At 42.4% G+C, this 23,777-nt stretch overlaps 1 protein-coding gene across 1 annotated transcript; it reads left to right on the top strand.

Moving 5' to 3' along the window:
* The first annotated feature begins 1,451 nt into the window (after positions 1-1,451).
* pop4 (POP4 homolog, ribonuclease P/MRP subunit) lies at positions 1,452-23,756 on the top strand. The gene is made up of 8 exons (XM_078210806.1): positions 1,452-1,477; positions 6,252-6,304; positions 6,755-6,975; positions 11,145-11,222; positions 14,895-14,956; positions 18,229-18,330; positions 21,020-21,894; positions 21,938-23,756. The coding sequence occupies exons 1-7, from the start codon at positions 1,471-1,473 to the stop codon at positions 21,154-21,156; spliced, it is 660 nt and encodes a 219-aa protein (XP_078066932.1). The 5' UTR covers positions 1,452-1,470; the 3' UTR covers positions 21,157-21,894; positions 21,938-23,756.
* The last annotated feature ends 21 nt before the right edge of the window (positions 23,757-23,777 follow it).

Genomic DNA, 23,777 nt, shown 5'->3' with positions numbered 1-23,777 from the left:
AGATCGGCCATGTGCAGTGGCCCACTCACCACTATGCTGCCGGCTTCTTCAACGCCCACTGATTTTCAATAGGATTCACGTTAATGTTCTCTGCAGTGCACATTGTGTGGGAGATTCATTTTGAAACTCCCGTTGAAAAAAAACTCCAGTTTTTACGCAAATTCAACACTTAAAATTTTGGGGGGAATATCGCCCCATATCTTTTTTCAAATAAGGGGCCCAAAATTATACACAGTACTCTGGGCCCAATTTTACCATTTTCATTCTAAGTGCTGAATCTGGGCGCAATTCAGATCCGACTTGGAAATCTGCTTTCAGAGGCCCCCATACGCACTCAACCTGAAAAAAAATCACAGATCTGAATTGCGCTGTGGGTGGGGCTTAGTGCACCCGAAACGATCGGAGCTCTGAACTGTGCATGCACAGTTAGAAAAAAAATATTGAAAATCGCGCCGCTGTCACAGCGCTCCCGGGCCTCAAAAAGCGGGGAAAGCGGCCTGGGAGCGATGATCCCCACAGACATCACCCCCACCCCTACAACATAACTTTCCCCCTTGTCCACCCACCCCACCCCCGCTACCCAGACCGATCCCGACCCTCTGCCCCTTTTCCCCACCGATCGCCCACAGATTGGCAGTGGACCCCCCTGCCCCACCCCCGCACCAGAGATCTATCTGGCCTTCCTCCCCACCTCCCCCCGACCCCCCAGAGAATGATCGGGCCTCCCTCCCAGTATGTTTCACACACTCACAGCCGAGTACTTTGACAGTTTCACTAATTAAGTGCACGTGCACTATTATAGCTGTGGAATCCCTTCTCTCTGCTGCCCGTACTTCCCAAATCCACTGAGGTACATATCCAGGCCTTTATTGAAGTTGTGTAATGAAACATATACAAATAACCATTGCTCGATTCAACAACCTTTGCAATTGTGTTTAGCAACAGCCAACTTGCAGTACTTTCTAAGAGCTGCGTTTCCAAGTTTAGAAGATAATTTGGAAAATGGTAATAAGATAATTTCTACTTCTTCTGAACTTGCTGGTGTCGGGGGGGCGGGGGGGAAAGCAACATTCATGGCAAGTGAAATATAATCTAAGTAGCATTTATAACAGGAATGATCAGAATTAGAAATGTGATGGGATAGAATTAACTCCCCCCACCCCCAGAGAATGATCTGTCCTCCCCCAACACCCCCCACCAGAGATACATGTGTCTGAGGGTGGGAGGGTTTTTTCCCAGTTGGCCAGACACAGGGTCAGGTTGTGTCCTGGGATGATGTTCCAGTGGAGTCTGCCTGTCACCCAGGAACAAAGGTCTCCATTGTGACGTCCGGTAACCATGGTTTCCTTTGTCCCCCGGCGCACGCGCTGCGTCATCGTGTCCCGGCCGCCGCGCACCGAGAACGCCATTGGTCGCTCGGCTCCCTGACGTCATTTCAATGCGCCGCGGGTGAGGTCATCGCGCCGCGCCATGGACAGTAGGTAACTTTAGTGCCGCGGGCCTTGCTGGAGTGCGCCTCTTTATTCCTTTCAGGCCCGGGAACGGTAGCGACTCGCTGGGTGCTTTACAGAGAGGGTGGGGAGTTAATGAACCCTCCCCACCCCCATTTTCAGCACACGGCTTATTGTTATATCGAAGCGGTCAACAGACCCAATGACATAGGTCCTGCGTGAATGGAAACCTAATCTCAGCCTCTCCCCATCTCTCTGACGGGCCACAGCTTCACTCTTCATCCCCACTCTTTCTCCCCCCCCCCCCCCCCCCCCCCTTTACCTAAATCCACATTTCTTCCGTTTCTGTAATCGCCACTTGCTTATCTGACATTTAGAGATGGATGAGATGAATGTTTCCTCCAAAGCAGCCTATTCGAAACTATGCTGTTCAGTTCTAGTTTATATATATATGTATATATATATGTATGTATATATGTATATGGCTGTGGCCTTAATTGCAACTTTCCTAGCTACAATCTGAGCCCCCAAACCCAAAAGGTAGAACGTTCCAACGTTTTTGGCTTTCTTTTCTCTGTCTGGTCTGTTGTTTTCTATCACCTCCCAAACGTTTGCTTGCCTCAACCTTCACACCTGTTTCTCTCTGAAATTCCTGTTATTTTGAGGCCCAATGTTGAAGCTTCCACTGTCCACAACTATAGCCAAAGTGTTCTGACCCATTCACTCTTCTGCATTCCTATCTCCCCATTCAACTTAACTTAAAGACCCTATCCTTAAAACTTGTGGTTTGACTCCACTAGCTCAGTGATCTGTTAATTGTATATCTTTACTTTGTGTTGTGTTCAACAGTGGAGTACTCTTCATTCCCTGTTCCACTCTTCCTGTAGCTACTATTTATTTCCCTTCAGTAACCTCCTTAATCTCCCCTCGTTTCACAATGCCTCCTTAAAACATTTTTCACTGATCTTGCCTCATCCCAATTTCTTTTGATCTCCTACTTGGCTCACCTTTTCCAACATCCGATAAAGCGTGCACATTTTTCTTTGCAATAGCACAGAAGAAATGTAAGTTATAATCTGTCCTTCCATCAGCCTCTGTGTTCCAGCTGCTATTGGGCCCCTTTCCATAGTGTTTTGGTAAATGTGCAGGCTTCAACCCAAAATAAATTGAGGCCCATGTTTTTCCTGAGTTGTAAAATTGCTGATTGAATAAAGTAAAAATACTGGACGCAGCACACTTTAGGAAGGATGTCAGGCCTTGGAGAGCATACAGAGCAGATTTACCAGAGAGATATTTCTATTATGTGGATGAACTAGTTCTCCTTGGAGCAAGGTTAAAATCAAATGTACACAAGTGTGGATAGGGAGAAACTGTTTCCACTGGCAAAAGGACAGAATCAAATATTGTCTCCTGATCCAGCAATGCCATGATTTTTTAAAAACTTGTGCCATTTATTTATACTTCCATTACACCTCCCAAATTTACTGCACTCCATCCTTGGTAGCATTCTGTTGCCCAAGTCCTAGCTCTGGAAGTTCCTCCTTAAACATCCTCACCTCTCTCCTACTTTGAGATGGCCATTTATTAATCAATAGCCACATGCCTATAAGTAGAATAATCTTTAAAACTCAACAGTGTAATTAAACCAAGGAAGATTACATGAATTACAATTAATTTCATGTAACTGCTGCAGTCATAGTTCACTCCATCATATATTTTCTGTCATGCATTTATGTATATCTCTGAAGTATTCTCATTCTGTAAATAAGCCTTTATGATTTTGTGCCTGATTCTTATAAGAAATATGCCAGTTTTCAGTGCTGTTATAGAAAGAAATCACTGATCTCTTAACTCTCCTTAAAGCAAAACATTATTTTTGCTGTAATATTTGTTTTATTAGTAGTAGGCAGGTGTTGACCAAGCTATGGCAATTAGGTCTGTTTTTAAAATGAAGGTTCTCCTGTCAAAGCAATGTGTGCTTTCCCAGCAAGTGAAAACCTAAGGATTCAATAATCCAGTTACCAATGGCTAATTAAAGGGAGTAAGAGTTTTAACAACACCAGGTTAAAGTCCAACAGGTTTATTTGGTAGCAAATACCATTAGCTTTCGGAGCGCTGCTCCTTCGTCAGATGGAGTGGAAATCTGCTCTCAAACAGGGCACAGAGACACAAAATCAAGTTACAGAATACTGATTAGAATGCGAATCTCTACAGCCAACCAGGTCTTAAAGATACAGACAATGTGAGTGGAGGGAGCATTAAGCACAGGTTAAAGAGATGTGTATTGTCTCCAGACAGGACAGCCAGTGAGATTCTGCAAGTCCAGCAGGCAAGCTGTGGGGGTTACTGATTATGTGACATAAACCCAACATCCCGGTTTAGGTCGTCCTTGTGTGCGGAACTTGGCTATCAGTTTCTGCTCAGCGACTCTGCGCTGTCGTGTGTCGTGAAGGCCGCCTTGGAGAATGCTTACCTGAAGATCAGAGGCTGAATGCCCTTGACCGCTGAAGTGCTCCCCCACAGGAAGAGAACAGTCTCGCCTGGTGATCTCTGTAGTGTGATCTCTGTGCCCTGTTTGAGAGCAGATTTCCACTCCATCTGACGAAGGAGCAGCGCTCCAAAAGCTAATAGTATTTGCTACCAAATAAACCTGCTGGACGTTAACCTGATGTTGTTAAAACTCTTACTGTGTTTACCCCAGTCCAACGCCGGCATCTCCACATCATAATTAAAGGGACACAGCAAGAAGAAGTGGTGAGGGATTTACCTTATTTCCCTTGAAATGTGTGGGTGAACAACAGCTCAGTACCAATTTGTAGTACACCACTGTATTGTGCACTTGGGGCAAACCGACACATTTGTTTTTGAATTACAATCAAGTGCAAATGTTAATGATATTTTAGCACTTGCAGTGCTTATGGAGTCTTTGCTGTTAGGCCCATGGTTCATTAATGAAACATACATTTAGCACTCAATATCCCTAACGTCATGGATTGCAGTTTAGTTAGAATTTTAATCTTGGAATAAAATTAAAGTGAGTGATCAACGAAAACCTGATTCTCTCTAATTAAAATGCTAGGAAAACGTCTGGCAAATTAATCAAGTAGATGGGCTTCTCCCTTTCCAATGCTGAAGATATCAAACAAACAGTTCGGTGATCTTCCCTCGCCGCATTCATTCTGTCAGAAATGTCAGTATTGAATGCAAGAACAACAGTGTGGTTCATTTGGTTGCATTTGTCTTCCAAAGCTTTGTAAAGATTTTTGCCTAGGAGCTCATTTGTGAAGGAAGGTTGGGCTTGAAGCATATTCGTATGATGTAATGTGAACAAATCACTTGTCTACATGGTCCATATTTAATACTGGGTAAACCACTCATTTAATTTTTTTTCCCATTCTCCTTATCCCTCTTCCCAAACAGATTTTGTTTGGGATTTGCGAATATCAATACTTACGTCCATGAATGCACTAAATGCACTTTTTTATATTTTGATTTCTTAGTGTGGCAGGTATGAGGGGCGCAACACTGACGTTAACTGTTGATTCGTGCTAATAAATGTACCACTTATTATTTCATGCTCTTTTAATTGAAGTGCTGAAGTCTGACTGGTCTAATAAAGTTTTTAAAAATAAGTTCTTCAAATGCTTACATTTACACTTGGAAATTAAGGCTGGAAAATGTGCTGATGTAGAAGAAACCCAATTGGCTCTGTCCAGTCAGTGATCGATGTAGTCATAGATTGAATCTGGGCAAAACACCATTAATTCTGGAATTATCTTCTGTAATTAGTGCTTTACACTTTTTATTTGATGGCAAACTCGTTAGGCAATAAAATTAGGCTTTAAATTACTCTCCGTGGCTTTGAATTGATTTTTGATTTGCTCAGAGTCCAGCAGAGCATTAAAGGAGTTGTTTGCCATGTTTTGTGAATTGCCGACCTTGCTGTGTTTTGCAAATTGGACAATTTAATCTAAACCAGCGCAGATCCGCTAGGCCGATGACTGAAGCGAAAGCTTCAAAGAGACTTGTGCAGAGAAGAGTCAAATGCAGGATCCACCAAGTAAATCAAATATCACCTAAATTTTGTGGAATGTTTTAAATCCATTTTGGAAAAAGGAATATAAAAATGTTGTAGCGTGCAGCTTGCCAAAATACTGCCGTTGGTATAAATCCGAGCCTGTGGTTATTTTCTTCCTCTTTCCACACCAGCGTTTACAAAAAAAAAGGTTTCTGTCTGGTCTGGAGTAGACAAATAATTTACTTTATCTAGCGCCAAGCCCCTGAAAATGTCATGAATCCTTAGAAATGCAATAACATCTTCCTGATGACTCAGCTGGTGCGTTTACTGCCCACTGTGGTACTAAGTCAAACAGACAAAGCAGGGCCAGGTTCAGCCTCTGATCGGTGCTGAGTTAAGCAACTTAGCTTGGGTTTGACAGGACTTCAGGGGTGGAAGTAATGGAAAATATTTATTGCCAACCCAGCAGATTTGCTGTCTTGTCCATGAATTTCAGTAAGTCACTCTACCTCTGATCTTTATAGAAAGAAAGGTTTTGTTTTGTAGCTTTGGTAATGTTTTATTTATAGGTTTCTACACTGCTTGCCACATTTGCCATATATCCCAGCAGGATATCTTTGATTAGTGGAATAAATGTGTGGCTTGCCTTTTGTATAATTTGTCTTTCTGTTTGAAATAACCGTGCTTTAACATGATTGAATAACAGACCCGTCTATCTTGTCTTATTCTTGTCGCCATCTTTTCGCCCGGTCTAATTGAGGTTCTTTGTTTCTCTGTTAAAGATATTGTTTACCGTACGATTTCTGCGAAAGAGACAGATCACTTGGACATTCAGGTATGCTACTTTCTGGTTGCTGCTGCCCTCTGGTGTTTCTTTGTTGGCGGTCCTGAGAACAGTATGAACACAATGTGAATTGAGCAATTTTTTGATGAAGACACATTCATAATGACTATAACATACAACAGACCTTAAATATTACTATTTTTGGAAATCATATTCCTCTTATTTCCATGGTATATTGATTGCCTAGGTGCAAAGCTTACATTTCTTTTGTTGCTTATGCCTTTTATCTTGTGATTTGGTATAAATGTACACACTACATGAGAAATGTGTAGTTTTATGCCAACCTATTTGCAATCGTGGATTTAAGACAGGAATGATTTTGTGTTTAGAGCAAAATCATAGTCATTGAAGTCGAACGGCATTTGTTTTGTGCATTGCAGTTACCCACCATGTACAAAGTTGTCTGAAACGTCTAAGTAATTTATAAATTCCTTCTGACAGCCTCAGGGATCCAAACAGGCTGAAGCATTTGTCAATGCCTTTCTCAAGCGCAGTTTACCTCGGTTGGGCGCTGAGCAGATTCACTCACATTTGAACAGAAAGGCTGTGATTCTCGAGCATCTCTTAAAGAAGCACAAGAAAACAAAGAGAAAAGCAAAGTGTCTGTCTGCCAAAGAAAGGCGAGAATTGAGAATATTTGAGCTCAAACCAGAACAACAAAGGTAGGCAAACCATATGAAGAAAAGTGATTCCCTCTAGCTCAATCAGATATTTGTGTTGAGACTTTTTTCAATCCTCTGATGGTGGTTTTCTGTGTTGGTACAGTTACAAAGGAAAAACAAAATAAGTGCACAAGACACTGGAGTCAGGGAAAGTCCCAGAGGATTGGAAAATCGCTGTTGTAACCCCACTGTTCAAGAAGGGAACAAGAAAAAAGATGGAAAATTATAGGCCAATTAGCCTAACCTCAGTTGTTGGCAAAATTCTAGAATCCATCGTTAAGGATGAGATTTCTAAATTCTTGGAAGTGCAGGGTCGGATTAGGACAAGTCAGCATGGATTTAGTAAGGGGAGGTCGTGCCTGACAAACCTGTTAGAGTTCTTTGAAGAGATAACAAATAGGTTAGACCAAGGAGAGCCAATGGATGTTATCTATCTTGACTTCCAAAAGGCCTTTGACAAGGTGCTTCACGGGAGACTGCTGAGTAAAATAAGGGCCCATGGTATTCGAGGCAAGGTACTAACATGGATTGACGATTGGCTGTCAGACAGAAGGCAGTTGGGATAAAAGGTTCTTTCTCAGAATGGCAACCGGTGACAAGTGGTGTCCCGCAGGGTTCAGTGTTGGGGCCACAGCTGTTCTCTTTATATATTAACGATCTAGATGACGGGACTGGGGGCATTCTGGCCAAGTTTGCCGATGATACAAAGATAGGTGGAGGGACAGGTAGTATTGAGGAGGTGGGAGGCTGCAGAAAGATTTAGACAGTTTAGGAGAGTGGTCCAAGAAGTGGCTGATGAAATTCAACGTGGGCAAGTGCGAGGTCGTGCACTTTGGAAAAAAGAATAGAGGCATGGACTATTTTCTAAACGGTGACAAAATTCATAATGCTAAAGTGCAAAGGGACTTGGGAGTCCTAGTCCAGGATTCTCTAAAGGTAAACTTGCAGGTTGAGTCCGTAATTAAGAAAGCAAATGTAATGTTGTCATTTATCTCAAGAGGCTTGGAATACAAAAGCAGGGATGTACTTCTGAGGCTTTATAAAGCACTGGTTAGGCCCCATTTGGAGTACTGTGAGCAATTTTGGGCCCCACACCTCAGGAAGGACATACTGGCACTGGAGCGGGTCCAGCGGAGATTCACACGGATGATCCCAGGAATGGTAGGCCTGACATACGATGAACGTCTGAGGATCGTGGGATTATATTCATTGGAGTTTAGGAGGTTAAGGGGAGATCTGATAGAAACTTACAAGATAATGAACGGCTTAGATAGGATGGACGTAGGGAAGTTGTTTCCATTAGCAGGGGAGACTAGGACGCGGGGGCACAGCCTTAGAATAAAAGGGAGTCACTTTAGAACAGAGATGAGGAGAAATTTCTTCAGCCAGAGAGTGGTAGGTCTGTGGAATTCATTGCCACAGAGGGCTGTGGAGGCCGAGACGTTGAGCGTCTTCAAGACAGAAATTGATAAATTCTTGATTTCTCGAGGAATTAAGGGCTATGGGGAGAGAGCGGGTAAATGGAGTTGAAATCAACCATGATTGAATGGTGGAGTGGACTCGATGGGCCGAATGGCCTTACTTCCGCTCCTATGTCTTATGGTCTTATGGACATGCATTGAGTCCCAGTTTCTGCACTCATTCAGATTTTGCCTTTCAATGAACTTTATCTCAGCTACAAGGTACGATGCCTCTGGTTAGTGGTGAGCACCACCTCGGAGATTCTTGGAGTACACATTTCATTCTGAACATGTCCTTCCACCCTTTGATAATGATCTGAATTGACGCATGTGATAGAATCCTTAATCAGATCTGCTTTCCAACCTGAAGATCACATAAAGCTGAGAAACCAGAAAATTGATTTTTTTTTAAACACATGGAAGAATTACAAGTTAAAACATAAACTGCTGGATTGGAGGTTGGTGGTAATTATACACAAATAAATTGTAATCAAACTTGTGGTAATGGCATTTCTTTGTAACTTGGGGCTTTGAAAATTCTCATTGATCATTTACTGTAGTGTGTAATTGAACAAACAGCATTTCTATATCATTTCATCAGGATTTGTTCAAAGATCATCTTAAGCATGTGCTCGGCAGATATAGCCCAATCTCTGCAGTAATTCTGTCTTTGTCTAGATAGGATATACAATTGTATACCTATTTTGAGTGACAATTCTCAATTTTGTAGCATTGCAATTTAATATACAAAGAACAGTACAGCACAGAAAACAGGCCCTTTGGCCCTCCAAGCCTGTGCCGCTCATTGGTCCAACTAGACCATTCGTTTGTATCCCTCCATTCCCAGACTGTTCATGTGACTATCCAGGTAAGTCTCAAACGATGCCAGCGTGTCTGCCTCCACCACCCTACTTGGCAGCGCATTCCAGGCCCCCACCACTCTCTGTGTAAAAAAACGTCCCTCTGATATCTGAGTCATGCCTCGCCCCTCTCACCTTGAGCCCGTGACCCCTCGTGATCGTCACCTCCGACCTGGGAAAAAGCTTCCCACTGTTCACCCGATCTATACCCTTCATAATTTTGGACACGTCTATTAGGTCTCCCCTCATTCTCCGTCTTTCCAGGGAGACCAAGCCCAGTTTACCCAATCTCTCCTCATAGCTAAGACCCTCCATACCAGGCAACATCCTGGTAAACCTTCTCTGCATTCTCTCTAAAGCCTCCACATCCTTCTGGTAGTGCGGCGACCAGAACTGGACGCAGTACTCCAAATGTGGCCTAACCAGCGTTCTATACAGCAGCAACATCAGACTCCAGCTTTTATACTCTATACCCCATCCTATAAAGGCAAGCATACCATATGCCTTCTTCACCGCCTTCTCCATCTGTGCTGCCACCTTCAAGGATTTGTGGACTTGCACACCTAGGTCCCTCTGTGTTTCTATACTCATGATGGCTCTGCCATTTATTGTATACCACTCCCCCCTAATTAGTTCTTCCAAAATGCATCACTTCGCATTTATCTGGATTAAATTCCATCTGCCATTTCTCCGCCCAATTTTCCAGCCTATCTATATCCTGCTGTATTGTCCGACAATGTTCATCGCTATCCGCAAATCCAGCCATCTTCGTGTCATCCGCAAACTTGCTGATAACACCAGTTACACCTTCTTCCAAATCATTTATATATATCACAAATAGCAGAGGTCCCAGTACAGAGCCCTGCAGAACACCACTGGTCACAAACCTCCAGCCGGAAAAAGACCCTTCGACTGCTACCCTCTGTCTCCTGTGGCCAAGCCAGTTTTCTAACAATCTAGCCACCTCTCCTTGTATCCCATGAGCCTTAACCTTCTTAACCAACCTGCCATGAGGGACTTTGTCAAATGCCTTACTGAAATCCATATAGATGACATCCACGGCCCTTCCTTTGTCAACCATTTTTGTCACTTCCTCAAAAAACTCCACCAAATTTGTAAGGCACGACCTCCCTCTTACAAAACCATGCTGTCTGTCACTAATGAGATTGTTCCGTTCTAAATGCGCATACATCCTGTCTCTAAGAATCCTCTCCAACAACTTCCCTACCACGGACGTTAAGCTCACTGGCCTATAATTAACCGGGTTATCCCTGCTACCCTTCTTAAATAGATATATAAGATGTTGAGAGGCATAGATTGGGTGGACTCTCAGAGGCTTTTTCCCAGGTGGAAATGGCTGCTACGAGAGGACACAGGTTTAAGGTGCTGGGGGGTAGGTACAGGGGAAATGTTAGGGGGAAGGTTTTTACACACAGGGTGGTGGGCGAGTGGAATTGGCTGCCGTCAATGGTGGTGGAGGCATACTCAATAGGGTCTTTTAAGAGACTCCTGGATGAGTACATGGGACTTAATAGGATGGAGGGTTATAGGTAGGCCTAAAATGTAGGGATATGTTCGGCACAACTTGTGGGGCTGAAGGGCCTGTTTTGTGCTGTAGTTTTTCTATGTTTCTATAATGGTACCACATTCGCTATAATCTTTGAAATGTGGTTGTGAAGTTTGTTCTGCATTGTGAACTGATCAAACTTCCTGCGTCAGGTACTTTGTCACCTCTGTACCAAGGGGGTTTCAATGAAAAGTTCATTCTTGCCTATTAGATTGGCATCATTCAGACATTTCCAATCCATAGATGTTAAAATGCTAATCGGAATAATTTCATTGTTTCCAGATATGAATTGTTTCTCCCTTTGCATGAGTTGTGGAAGCAATACATTCGAGACTTGTGTAATGGTTTAAAACCTGACATGTAAGTACAGTACTTGCACTATAGAATGGACAGATTCACTGTTAACTGGCTGCTGAAAGATTACACTGTACATGCGAAAAACCCCTTTATTACATACAATGCAGGAGATACTGGGACTGTTTGGGAAATCCCAGTGATCACACAAAGTTCAACTAGTGTCTGCAGCACTGATTCTTAAATTGATTGAACTATTTTGTGGTCAAAATACAAATATTGTTGTTTCACAGAACACAGCAGATTAATTTTGCTCCAGCCTTTAACTGTTGCTTCTCATTGAGTTGTGGAAGTCTTACAAAAATATTAAGCAGCAATGTGGCAGTGAACCCACGTTATTGCTCACTTTACTGATGGGAAGGTGGTAAAATGTTGTTTTTGTTTTGCTCATTGTTGCTAGCAGTGTTTGGGGGCAAGTTTTACATGTAAATTTAGATGGTTTCTAGATCAGGAAGGGCATCTCTAATAATATTGCAGATAAAATGAAATGATATAAATTTCATTAATTTTTGAGGCTTTGTCTTCATTGCAGATGTGTTTACCAAAGTTAATATTTGCGAGGCAGTTGATTCACACAAGACTGGTTTATTAATTGTTACAGCAAAATCATACATTAATAATGCAGTAATTCATTAGACTCATTCTGCTCAATCTATTTCCCCTCATGAAGCTTTATGAGACATTGTCTACATTTAAGATATTATCTCAGTGGTTTATAATTTACATTATTGCATCACGTATGTATCAACAATTTCTTTGTCAAACTTTTAAAAAATTAATACTTGGTGTGTGTGGCATTCAGGCAAATTAGGGTTATTGAAAGGATGATTGGACCAGGATGCACTAACTTCATTCAGTCCCTACTTTCTGTCCTTATTAGAGTTATAGAGGTTTACAGCATAGAAACAGGCCCTTCGGCCCAACTTGTCCATGCCGCCTTTTTTTTTTAAACCCCTAAGCTAACCCCAATTGCCCACGTTTGGCCCATATCCCTCTATACCCATCTTACCCATGTAACTATCTAAATGCTTTTTAAAAGACAAAATTGTACCCGCCTCTACTATCTGGCAGCTTGTTCCAGACACTCACCACCCTCTGTGTGAAAAAATTGCCCCTCTGGACACTTTTGTATCTCTCCCCTCTCACCTTAAACCTATGCCCTCTAGTTTTAGACTCCTCTACCTTTGGGAAAAGATATTGACTGTCTAGCTGATCTGTGCCCCTCATTATTTTATAGACCTCTATAAGATCACCCCTCAGCCTCCTACGCTCCAGAGAAAAAAGTCCCAGTCTATCCAGCCTCTCCTTATAACTCAAACCATCAAGTCCCGGTAGCATCCTAGTAAATCTTTTCTGCACTCTGTCTAGTTTAATAATATCCTTTCTATAATAGGGTGACCAGAACTGCACAAAGTATACCAAGTGTAACCTTATCAATGTCTTGTACAACTTCAACAAGACGTCCCAACTCCTGTATTCAATGTTCTGACTGATGAAACCAAGCATGCCATCTTCACCACTCTGTCCACCTGTGACTCCACTTTCAAGGAGCTATGAACATGTACCCCTAGATCTCTTTGTTCTGTAACTCTCCCCAACACCCTACCATTAACTGAGTAAGTCCTGCTCTAGTTCAATCTACCAAAAATGCATCACCTCGCATTTGTCTAAATTAAACTCCATCTGCCATTCATCAGCCCACTGGCCCAATTGATCAAGATCCCTTTGCAATTGGAGATAACTTTCTTCAATTTCCACTATGCCAGCAATCTTGGTGTCATCTGCAAACTTACTAACCATGCCTCATATATTCTGATCCAAATCATTAATATAAAGGACAAATAACAGTGGACCCAGCACTGATCCCTGAGGCACACCGCTGGTCACAGGCCTCCAGTTTAAAAAACAACCCTCTACAACCACCCTCTGACTTCTGTCAAGAAGCCAATTTTGTATCCATTTAGATACGTCACCCTGGATCCTGTGAGATTTAACCTTATGCAACAACCTACCATGCGGTACCTTGTCAAAGGCCTTGCTAAAGTCCATGTAGACAACATCAACTGCACTGCCCTCATCTACCTGCTTGGTTACCCCATCAAAAAACTCAATCAAATTTGTGAGACATGATTTTCCACACACAAAGCCATGCTGACTGTCCCTAATCAGTCCTTGCGTCTCTAAATGCCTGTAGATCCTGTCTCAAAATACCTTCCAACAACTTACCCACCACAGATGTGAGGCTCACTGGCCTGTAGTTCCCAGGCTTTTCCCTGCAGCCCTTTTTAAACAAAGGCACAACATTTGCCACTCTCCAACCTTCGGGCACCTCACCCGTGACTATCGATGATTCAAATATCTCGGCTAGGGGACCCACAATTTCCTCCCTAGCCTCCCACAATGTCCTGGGATACACTTCGTCAGGTCCTGAGGATTTATCTACATTTGCATTTCATATCCACATTTATAATGGAAATTATCGTTGTAAGCTTGACACATTATTATTGTGCCATCATACCACTGATGGCATTGTAGCATCCACTGGGTGGAAGATATAATAACAGTACGTCAGATTTACATGGACAATTTTCATTATAATTGAAGACACCCAAGTTTATAATGGAAAGCATTGGAAGGAATTGTATATAAGATTTTTAATAATTTACTAATTAATCTCTTCTAGCACAGGGTGTATTGAGATCAAGTGTGGTCTTGAGGTGAACTGAATTAGAGGACAGGGCAATATCAAGTGATCCAGCCTCAATTTTAAAAGCTGAACTATTCTTACCTTACTTTCCTTTTGCATTCATTTAATATTTATTTATAATAGGTTAGCAGAATATACCGCACTTTGGGAAGCAGAGAAGTAGCATTGATTGCAGCCCAGTTTCACCACTTTAAAAGGTGGGGTGCAAAACTGAGATGTGCCAGAAAATCAGTAGTGAGAGAAATTACATTAAAAACGTTTCCCTTATAGACGTGGAGAGTAGAATTTGTAATGGAAAAAAATTATCATGGTGTTTGCAGACCTAAAATTTTAAATATGTTCTACATGACGCCCTTTTAATGAGATGGCAATTTATATTTTGCTGCTACTGGTTCTATTCCCACCTCCAGTTTGCAAAAATTATTAAAGATGTGAATACCTTTGGACTGGCTCTCAAAGAATATAACCCAAGGAACAGAATAAAATATAACCATGGAAGGGGATTTTCTATCATTTTAAAAGTTAAATGAGGAATCATTTCTGTACTTACAAGTTGCCGACTGAATAGTGTCTAGGCAATGTTCCTTTTAGTTTGTTTATTACAGTAAAATTCTTAGAACTTGAATACTTGTGTAATCCTTCAAATCAATCACTTGGTATTTCACTCTCTCTCTAAAAAGGATTGTAACAAATATGTAAGTGGTCAGAAAGCACTGACAGCTGTGTGAAGGAGGTTGGGTAGAATTTGATAATCACATCTTGCATTTCTTAAATACTGAAATCCTTCAAAACATATTGTTTTTTTTTATTTTCAAAGGTTCATTTTGGCTGAGGTAAATGTAGAATTCAAAGAAATGTTATTAATTGCATTTCAAGATCCTGGTAAATCCCACAGAATAACAATTGATTTATTGTGCAATTCATTGGCAAGCTGCCTCCTTGATTTCTGTGCTTTCTTCTCACGTTTGCAGGCAGACGCAAATGATCCAGACCAAACTGCTAAAGGCAGATTTCCATGGAGCCATTGTGACAGGTACATGAGTAAATTCTGCCAAATCAGTAGCAAGGAAGATAAACCCGAATATGCAGAACGTAGATCCATTTTTGACGTAGGTAACATCACAGCGATAGTGTTCAACGCATCTAACTTGTACGAATTAGACTGAGGTTCTTTGCCTTAAAGCAGAAAAGGCTAAGAGGAGATTTGACGCAGATGTTTAAAATCATAAAAGGTTTAGATTGAGTAAGTAAAGCGAAACTGCTTCCAGTTGTTGGTCAATAGTCAGATGGTGCAGATTTGAAGTAATTATCTCAAAAGGACCAGAGGCGACTTGAGGAAAAACGTATATATGAGTGGTTCAGGTTTGGAATGCATTGCCAAACTGATAAATACAGATGCAATAGTAACCTTCAAAAGGGAATTGGATAAATAATTGAAGGAGGAAAATGTACAGCAATATACAGGATGTACAGGATGATACAAAGATGAGTGGGAAAGCGAATTGCGTGGAGGATGCGGAAAGTCTGCACAGAGATTTGGATAAGCTAAGTGAGTGGGCAAGGATCTGCAGTTGGAGTATAACATTGACAAGTGTGAGGTTATCCACTTTGGAAGGAATAATAGTAAGATGGACTATTATTTAAATGGTGAAAAATTACAACATGCTGCTGTGCAGAGGGACCTGGGGGTCCTTGTGCATGAATCGCAAAAACTCAGTTTGCAGGTGCAGCAGGTGATCAAGAAGGCAAATGGAATGTTGGCCTTTATCGCAAAGGGGATGGAGTATAAAAGCAGGGAGGTCTTGCTGCAATTGTACAAGGTACTGGTGAGGCCGCAACTAGAGTACTGTGTGCAATTTTGGTCCCCTTATTTGCGGAAGGATGTATTGGCCTTGGAGGGAGTACAGAGAAGGTTCACCAGGTTGATACCAGAGATGAGGGGGTTAGCTTATGAGGAGAGATTGAGTAGGTTGGGCCTGTACTCGTTGGAGTTTAGAAGGCTGAGGGGAGATCTTATAGAGACATATAAGGTAATGAAGGGGCGAGACAGGGTAGAGGCAGAGAGATTCTTTCCACTTAGAAAGGAAATAAGAACTAGAGGACACAGCCTCAAAATAAGGGGGAGTCAGTTTAGGACAGAGTTGAGGAACTTCTTCTCTCAGAGGGTAGTGAATCTCTGGAATTCTCTGCCCATTGAAGCAGTGGAGGCTACCTCATTAAATATGTCTAAGTCACAGGTAGATAGATTTCTGATCAATAAGGGAATTAAGGATTATGGTGAGCGGGCGGGTAAGTGGAACTAAACCACTATCAGATCAGCCATGATCTTATTGAATGACGGGGCAGGCTCGAGGGGCGAGATGGCCTACTCCTGCTCCTATTTCTTATGTTCTTAATATGGAGAAAAACAGGGGAGTGGGGCGACTGAATTACTATTTGAAAGATCGGACACAGACTCAGTAGGTTGTATAGCCTGTTTCTGTGTTGTACTATTTCAGGTTTCGGATTTCAGCTGCAAACAATATTTCTGACTTTCTCAAAGAAACATTAGTTTCTTTCTCTGCCCTGTGTGTTGATTCCTGCTACTGTTGAACTACACAGTACCTTAGTAAGTTCCAGAGGCTGCTGAGAAGGAAACAGAATAAGTTATAAAAGATCAAAGAATGTTCCCTTTGATTTTTTTTAGAGCAAAAGTACAAAGGACATTACAGCCTACCCTCTTGACACAGTTTGTTTTTAAATGTTGCCCTTTTAATGTGCTATTGAAAAGATTTGTACATAGAATATATATTATGGAAAATAATCCCTACAGTGATCCTAGGAAGCCAATATTGGGAGGCATAATTTGGGTTGCACAGCTCTGAATTGTAATCCTACTTGTACCTTATTTCATCCAACCCTATTAGCATCTCTTCTATTCATTTCTCCGTCGTGAATTACAGTTACGATGTGGAATATTTTGCCTGAAGTGACGATGGAAGCAGATTCAGCAGTAACCTTCAAAAGGAATTGGATAAATACATGAAAGGAAAAAATAATCAAAGTCTAAGGAAAAAAGCCCAGGAATAGGATTGATTGTATACCTCTTAGAACAAGCAGGCACAGACGTCACCATCAATTATCAAAGATGACCATTGCTCGTGTGTATCGATAAGCCCTTTGTGCATTGTAATGTGGTTGTGGAGCCCAATTGCAAACCATCATGACTTTTCCCAGTGAAAGGATGTCTAATTTTGCTAAGACTGTATGCCCAGTCTCTCTAGCTTGCCTTCTGCCCTTTGCTGCCTGTATTCTTCGCTGGTCAAAGGAAACAATATCACTACTGGAGATTGCTCCCTAGGTAGTTGTCTCTTGTGAATATTCTCCTTGTCTGGTAGGCATACAACATAAAAGTAAAAGTTAAAGCTTATTTATTAGTCACAAGTAAGGCTTATTGAAGTTACCGTGAAATTCCTCTAGTCACCACACTCCGGCGCCTGTTCGGGCCAATGCACCGAACCAGCACGTCTTTCAGACTGTGGGAGGAAACCGGAGCACCCGGAGGAAACCCACGCAGACACGTGGAGAATGTGCAAACTCCACACAGACAGTGACCCAAGTCGGGAATTGAACCCGGGTCCCTGGTGCTGTGAGGCAGCTATGCTAACCACTGTGCCACCTTGCCGCCCATTTCTTGAGCTTCGCCTTCAAGGAGTCGTTGAACCATAATTTTGGCCTACGTGACAGACAGTGTTAAGTTGTGAATGCAGGACTGCCTTAGGGATGTTATCATCAGGGACAGAAGGCCAAATGGCCGCCTCCTGTGCCCTATCATACGCACTAGTGGGAGGATGGATCCTTTCTAACAGGTAGAATTTTTGAAAAAGCTTTTGTAAACCATTTTTAGATGCAGTGTTATATTTTCTGGGAAGGTGTCTGACCTATTAGAGATTAAATAAACTAGTAATGAGATTTATAAACCAGCTGTCAACCAACTGGTTAATGTTTGCAAAGAAATAGCAACTCATGATTCTTACACTAAATTTATTGATTTTTTTTTTAAAGTTTGTCTATTGATTTATGAGATGGTGAGTTTGACATGTCTGTTACCAGCAAACATAACTCTGCCCCCAAGATCCATTTCATTTTCCCTAGATAAATTATTAGATCCAACAGTTTTCTGAAATGTAAAATGAACTTTTTTTTGCCAAGTGCATATGTGCTAGCACCGATTCTAACTTATCATTCTATAAGCATAAAGAAAACTTCAGCTAAAACATTTCAGTGAGATCAGATTTGTATTAAAAATATGTGTTTACATTACAGTGATGAAATCCAAATGTCCCTCCTATGTAGGGGCCACAGGAATTATTCTTCAGGAAATGAAACACATATTCAAGATTATCACAAAAGAAAATAAACTCAAAGGTACTGTAAATTTCGGATCTGTCCCATAATTTTATTCCACAACCTTTAGTGAAAATGTTATTTTTACTGCCCTATATCATAGAATCGCTACAGTGCAGAAGGAGGCCATTCGGCCTATCGAGTCTGCACCGACGACAATCCCACACAGGCCCTATCCCCGTATGCATTTACCCTAGCTAGTCCCCTGACACTAGGGTCAATTTAGAATGGCCAATCAACCTAACCCGCACATCTTTGGAGTGTGGGAGGAAACCGGAGCACCCGGAGGAAACACACACAGACACAGGAAGAATGTGTAAACTCCACACACACAGTGACCCGAAGCCGGAATTGAACCCTGGGACCCTGGTGCTGTGAGGCAGCAGTGCTAACCACTGTGCCACCGTGCTGCCCAAGTCACATCATAATATGACATTGAGTCATAACAATTAAACACTGGAATAAATGAACAGCATAAACTCTTGGGGGCGGCACGGTAGCACAGTGGTTAGCACTGCTGCTTCACAGCTCCAGGGACCTGGGTTCGATTCCCGGCTTGGGTCACTGTCTGTGTGGAGTTTGCACATTCTCCTCGTGTCTGCGTGGGTTTCCTTCAGGTGCTCCGGTTTCCTCCCACAGTCCAAAGATGTGCGGGTTAGGTTGATTGGCCATGCTAAAATTGCCCCTTAGTGCCCTGGGATGCGTAGAATAGAGGGATTAGTGGGTAAAATATGTAGGGATATGGGGGTAGGGCCTGGGTGGGATTCTGGTCGATGCAGACTCGATGGGCCGAATGGCCTCTTTCTGTACTGTAGGGTTTCTATGATTCTTGCATGTTTCCATATTTTTTCAATTTTTTAAAGACTTTCTGGTATATTACCTCATTGTCGTTTTGACTTGGTTTATTGAGGAATAAGTATTAGCCAGAACTAAGGGTCCTCTGCCCCGTTTCAAACTAGTGCCATGAAATCTTTTGCAGCAGACAGGGCCTCTGTTTAAAATCTCATCCGAAAGACCACACCTTCAACAGCACAGCACTCCCTCAGCACTGCTCTGAGGTATCAACCTTGATTTTTATGCTCAAGTCCTGGGTCAGGATTTGGATGTGGAGATGCCCCAGAGGTAAGAGTGCAGCCAACTGAGTCACCTGTGGCAGATAGTTTCCGACCAGTTATGAGCTTAATAATTAGAGTATTTATTCTTGCTATGTCTGGCTCTTTTACAAAATTGACTGGCCTTGTGTTTCTTTGTTCACATTTCCTCACTGAACGAATAAACAGCAGTTTGATTGCTGACCCATTTAATGTCTTGGGATTGGGCAACTAAACCAGACAACAGTGAAGGATCCTAGCAACTATCTCCTGATGTTTACCAAATAAATAAGTCTATCTGAGGTAAAACCAGAAAGTTCCTGAAAACTTAGCAGGTCTGACAACGTTTGTGGAGTTGCGTAACGTTTCTAGTCCAATTTGACTCCTCTTCTGCACTGATTTCTCCCTCCCTTTAGTTCCAAAGGAGAGTCATGTTATACTTGAAAAACTAATTGTTTGGCTCTCCGCCAGACCTGCTGAGTTTTTTCAGCACTTTCTGTTTCGATTTCAGATTTCCAGCATCGCAGTCTTTTGTTTTTATCTTAGCCTAGCTGGGGGAATGAATTTACATCTATTGTTGCAGTTAAAGTGGAATGTAAGTAGAAACAGTCATAGAAATCATAGAATCCTACAGTGCAGAAAGAGGCCATTCAGCCCATCGAGTCTGCACCAACCCACAATCCCACCCAGGCCCTATCCCCATATCCCCACATATTTACCCACTAATCCCTCTAACCTATGCACCCTGGGACACTAACGGCAATTTAGAATGGCCAATCAACCTAGCCCGCACATCTTTGGACTGTGGGAGGAAACCGGAGCACCGGGAGGAAACCCATGCAGACATGAGGAGAATGTGCAAACTCCACACAGACAGTGAGCCCAGCCGGGATTCGAACCCAGGTCCCTGGAGCTGTGAAGTAGCAGTGCTAACCACTGTGCTACTGTGCCGCCCTTTTTGAAGCTGGTTTGTTTCATTTTAATACCACATCCTTTCCATACTCCCCTCAGCTGCAAGGGAATTTAGACCCTACTGAGTAAAAGTTTAATGTAGCATTTTATTGAAAATCAAACCACAGTCCTTCTGTGACAAAATAGAGTTCAAAATAGGACCCTCTGTGACCAATTTAATTTTGGTAGAGATAACTGAAGAATAGCTCAGCTAAAATAAAATTCTGCTTAACCTGTTATATACAGTAACTTGCACTTAGTGCAGTGTTAGCTTCACAAATGGAACTAAACCCCCTTTGAACTTCCAAGTTTTGTAGCCCATAATTTCAGCCAAAGGCAGTTAGCTGGAAGCCATATGTGGATAATTGGTGGATTGTAATACCATCAATTTAATGGTTCTGGGCTTGTATAGATTCTTCAAATTAGTGCTTTTTAATCATTCCCAGATATTTATTTATTCTTTCTTTTACATCTAAGATGTGTAAATTGTGTTGTTATTCCTTAAAACATTCATTCTGTGGTCGTGGCATCACTGTCCCCAGCATATTTTTATTGAAGTATAACTTGCGTTGTAAAGTATTCAAGTACAAAAGAATTGAAGCAGCTTTGAAATTGTTATTCTGTACATCGTGCCACATGCTTCATTTTATCTTCCTTCTCCAACCCAGTCATTCCCAAGCAAAACAGCGTCTTCAGCGTGGAAATCGATGGCTTTGTTTCCTACATTTACGGCAGCAAGTTTCAGTTGAGATCGAGTGAACGTTCCGCGAAGAAGTTTAAAGGGAAAGGAAGCATAGACCTTTAAATCCAGGGCGGTGCAGCTGATGTCCAATAACTACTGAAGTCATTGGTTTCTCGACACAGCTTCACTGGAAGAGATGTAGCCTTGCGTGTTCAGTTCTATCAGTGGAAACATGTATTGATCGTCTTGTCTGTTAGGGAATTGCGCAGGAAGTTTAATTTAAAAATCCTATCAGATTCCTTACACTCATTGCTGAGCAATGAAAGGATTCGCACAGCATTTAGTAAATGTGCCCTCATGTACATTATCTTTTCACAGTGAATTACCACATACTGAAAATAATTTTTGTTTACTATCTGCTTTTGTTAAAGTTCATTAAAACATAAAAGCCAAAAATAAATCATTTATGTTGAAAGCACCAACAACTTGCATCTACGTACGTTTAACATAGAAATATGGCCCAGTGCCTTTCACAGAGGTATAAGAAGAACTGAGGCAATAAAGGAGACATTCAGGGTGGTGGCTGATCAAAAGTTTGGTCAAATAGGTGAATTTTAAGGAGGTTGGTTAAAAAAAGGAGTGGGAAGCCGAGAGACTTCCATTGCGTGAGGTCCACTTGGTTGAAGGCATAAACCGCTGATTGTGCGGTGAAAAGAGGTGTTGCACAGAGGCTAGAATCCAAAGAACAGTTCAAGTCAGATTGTAAAGCTGGAGGCGATTATAGAGTTGAGGGACAAGGGCTAGGAAGAATTTAAATTTGGGAGCATAAAGATTAGTAGGAGTGGGAACCAATGCTGGCCAGTAAAGGCAGGAACTAGTAGGAGTGGGAACCAATGCTGGCCAGTAAAGGCAGGAACGTTGAGTGAGTGGTCTTTGGTGCCAGTTTATGGGCAGCAGAGTCCATTAATTGTTCTGCATACAGAGGCAGCAGGATAGCTAGAATGGACATTAGAGCACATTTGTCTTGCAGTGACAAGGATGGAGGCAATGTGACAGATATGGAAGTAGGTAGTCTTTGTGGTGGAGAGGAAATAGGATGAGATTTTAACTCAAAAGCCCACCCACTTGCATAGAATTGAAATCGGGTTCATACAATATGAAGTTGAACTCAGGTTTAAACAGGATGCCAAGGTACAGAACCATCTGTTTCAACCTGAGACTGTGACCAGAGAGGGGGATGGTGTTAGATTCTGCTTCAGAAACAGAACCCTGATATTTGCACTGTAATATGGTTTGTCATTCCTGATTCTGAAGAAATAAAGGCACTGGGTGAGAGCAATGGTTGCATATACACTGGTTGGGTAAGAACAAGGTAAGAGGGTGGCACTGCTGCCTCACTGTGCCATGGACCCGGGTTCAATTCCAACCTCAGGTCACTGTGTGGAGTTTGCACGTTCTCCCTGTGTCTGCATGGGTTTCCCCAAGATGCTCTGGTTTCCTCCCAGTCCAAAGATGTGTGGGTTAGGTTGATTAGCCATGCTAAATTGCCCCTTGGTGTCGGGGGGGTTAGCAGGGTAAATCCATGGGGTTACAGGGATAGTGCCTGGGTGTGATTGTTGTCGGTGCAGACTCGATGGGCTGAATGGCCTGCATTGTATGGATCCTATGATTCTGAGACTTGGCTTAGTAATCCTCTTTGAATAAACTAAGCATCACTTCTCAACCATTTGGGTAAGATGGAGTATCAGATCAAGCCCAAGATCAGGTGCAATGCCTGTTTTTGTCAACTTGGATCTTGTATAGATCATAGAATCACTACAGTGCAGAAGAGGCCATTTGGCCCATCAAGTCTGCACCGGCTCACTCCGATAGAGCATCTTACCCAGACCCTACCCCCGTAACCCCACTTATTTAGGCCACTAATCCCCCTAACCCACTCATCTTGGAGCATAGCCAATCAACCTACCCTGCACACCTTTGGACTGTGGGAGGAAACCAACAGAGACACTGGGTGAACTTGCAAACTCCAAACAGTCATCCAAGGCCTGAATTGAACCTGGGTACCTGGCGCTGAGGCAGCAAGGCTCAGCAACGTGCCCCCCCCCCCCCCAACCACCCGTCTCTCTAGTGGGGACCATAAATTGGATTCAATTTGAATTGTTTTTTGGAGCAAGCTAGGAGAGGGATTAAGGACTTGCCCGGCTGTCCATTCAGCCCATTGGTTCTGTAACTTTAAGAAATGAATTTAAAAAAAATTCAAATTCTCTCCCTCTTCCACCTCTACATCGTAATGTTCCCCTTTAAACTCCTGCTGCTGGGAGTCAGATGCATCGCTTCCTGTGCAATTCTCCAAGCCTGCCTGCCTGCCATTTGGTCTGCTGGAGAGATCTCCACAGTGTCCAGCCCAGCTCATGCAGTGATCCTGGGGTTTAAAACAGATCTTCTGCTGGAGATTCCAAGGCCCAAATTTTACACTCACCCACCCTTTAGTTTACTTGCCCTGTTCTTCTTTGCGGGGGTCTTCATGAGCAGTTTGACAAAGCTCTTTTATTTTCATTTTCTAAAGCACAATGCTGCAAATCTGAAATGAAAACTCAAACTGCTGGCGGAAAAACCTCGGCAGGTTTCTTCTCTGCGTTTTCTGTTTTTGTTCCAATTAGCATTTGTTTACGAAGTCGCAATGAAGTGACACATCGTTCTTCAATTGCACCCTGTGACCCTCTGGGCTTTGAGATAAACACTTT

The sequence above is a fragment of the Mustelus asterias genome, chromosome 4 (genome assembly GCF_964213995.1).
Source record: "Mustelus asterias chromosome 4, sMusAst1.hap1.1, whole genome shotgun sequence".
NCBI lineage: Eukaryota > Metazoa > Chordata > Chondrichthyes > Carcharhiniformes > Triakidae > Mustelus > Mustelus asterias.
Note: the sequence above shows the minus strand (reverse complement) of the source record. Positions and strands in the feature narration are given on the sequence as shown.

Excerpts from the sequence above, each read along its gene's own strand:
- pop4 (XM_078210806.1), top strand. Across the intron at positions 6,305-6,754 it reads CAGATCACTTGGACATTCAG|CCTCAGGGATCCAAACAGGC; the intron begins GTATGCTACTTT and ends TCCTTCTGACAG. Across the intron at positions 11,223-14,894 it reads AATGGTTTAAAACCTGACAT|GCAGACGCAAATGATCCAGA; the intron begins GTAAGTACAGTA and ends TCACGTTTGCAG.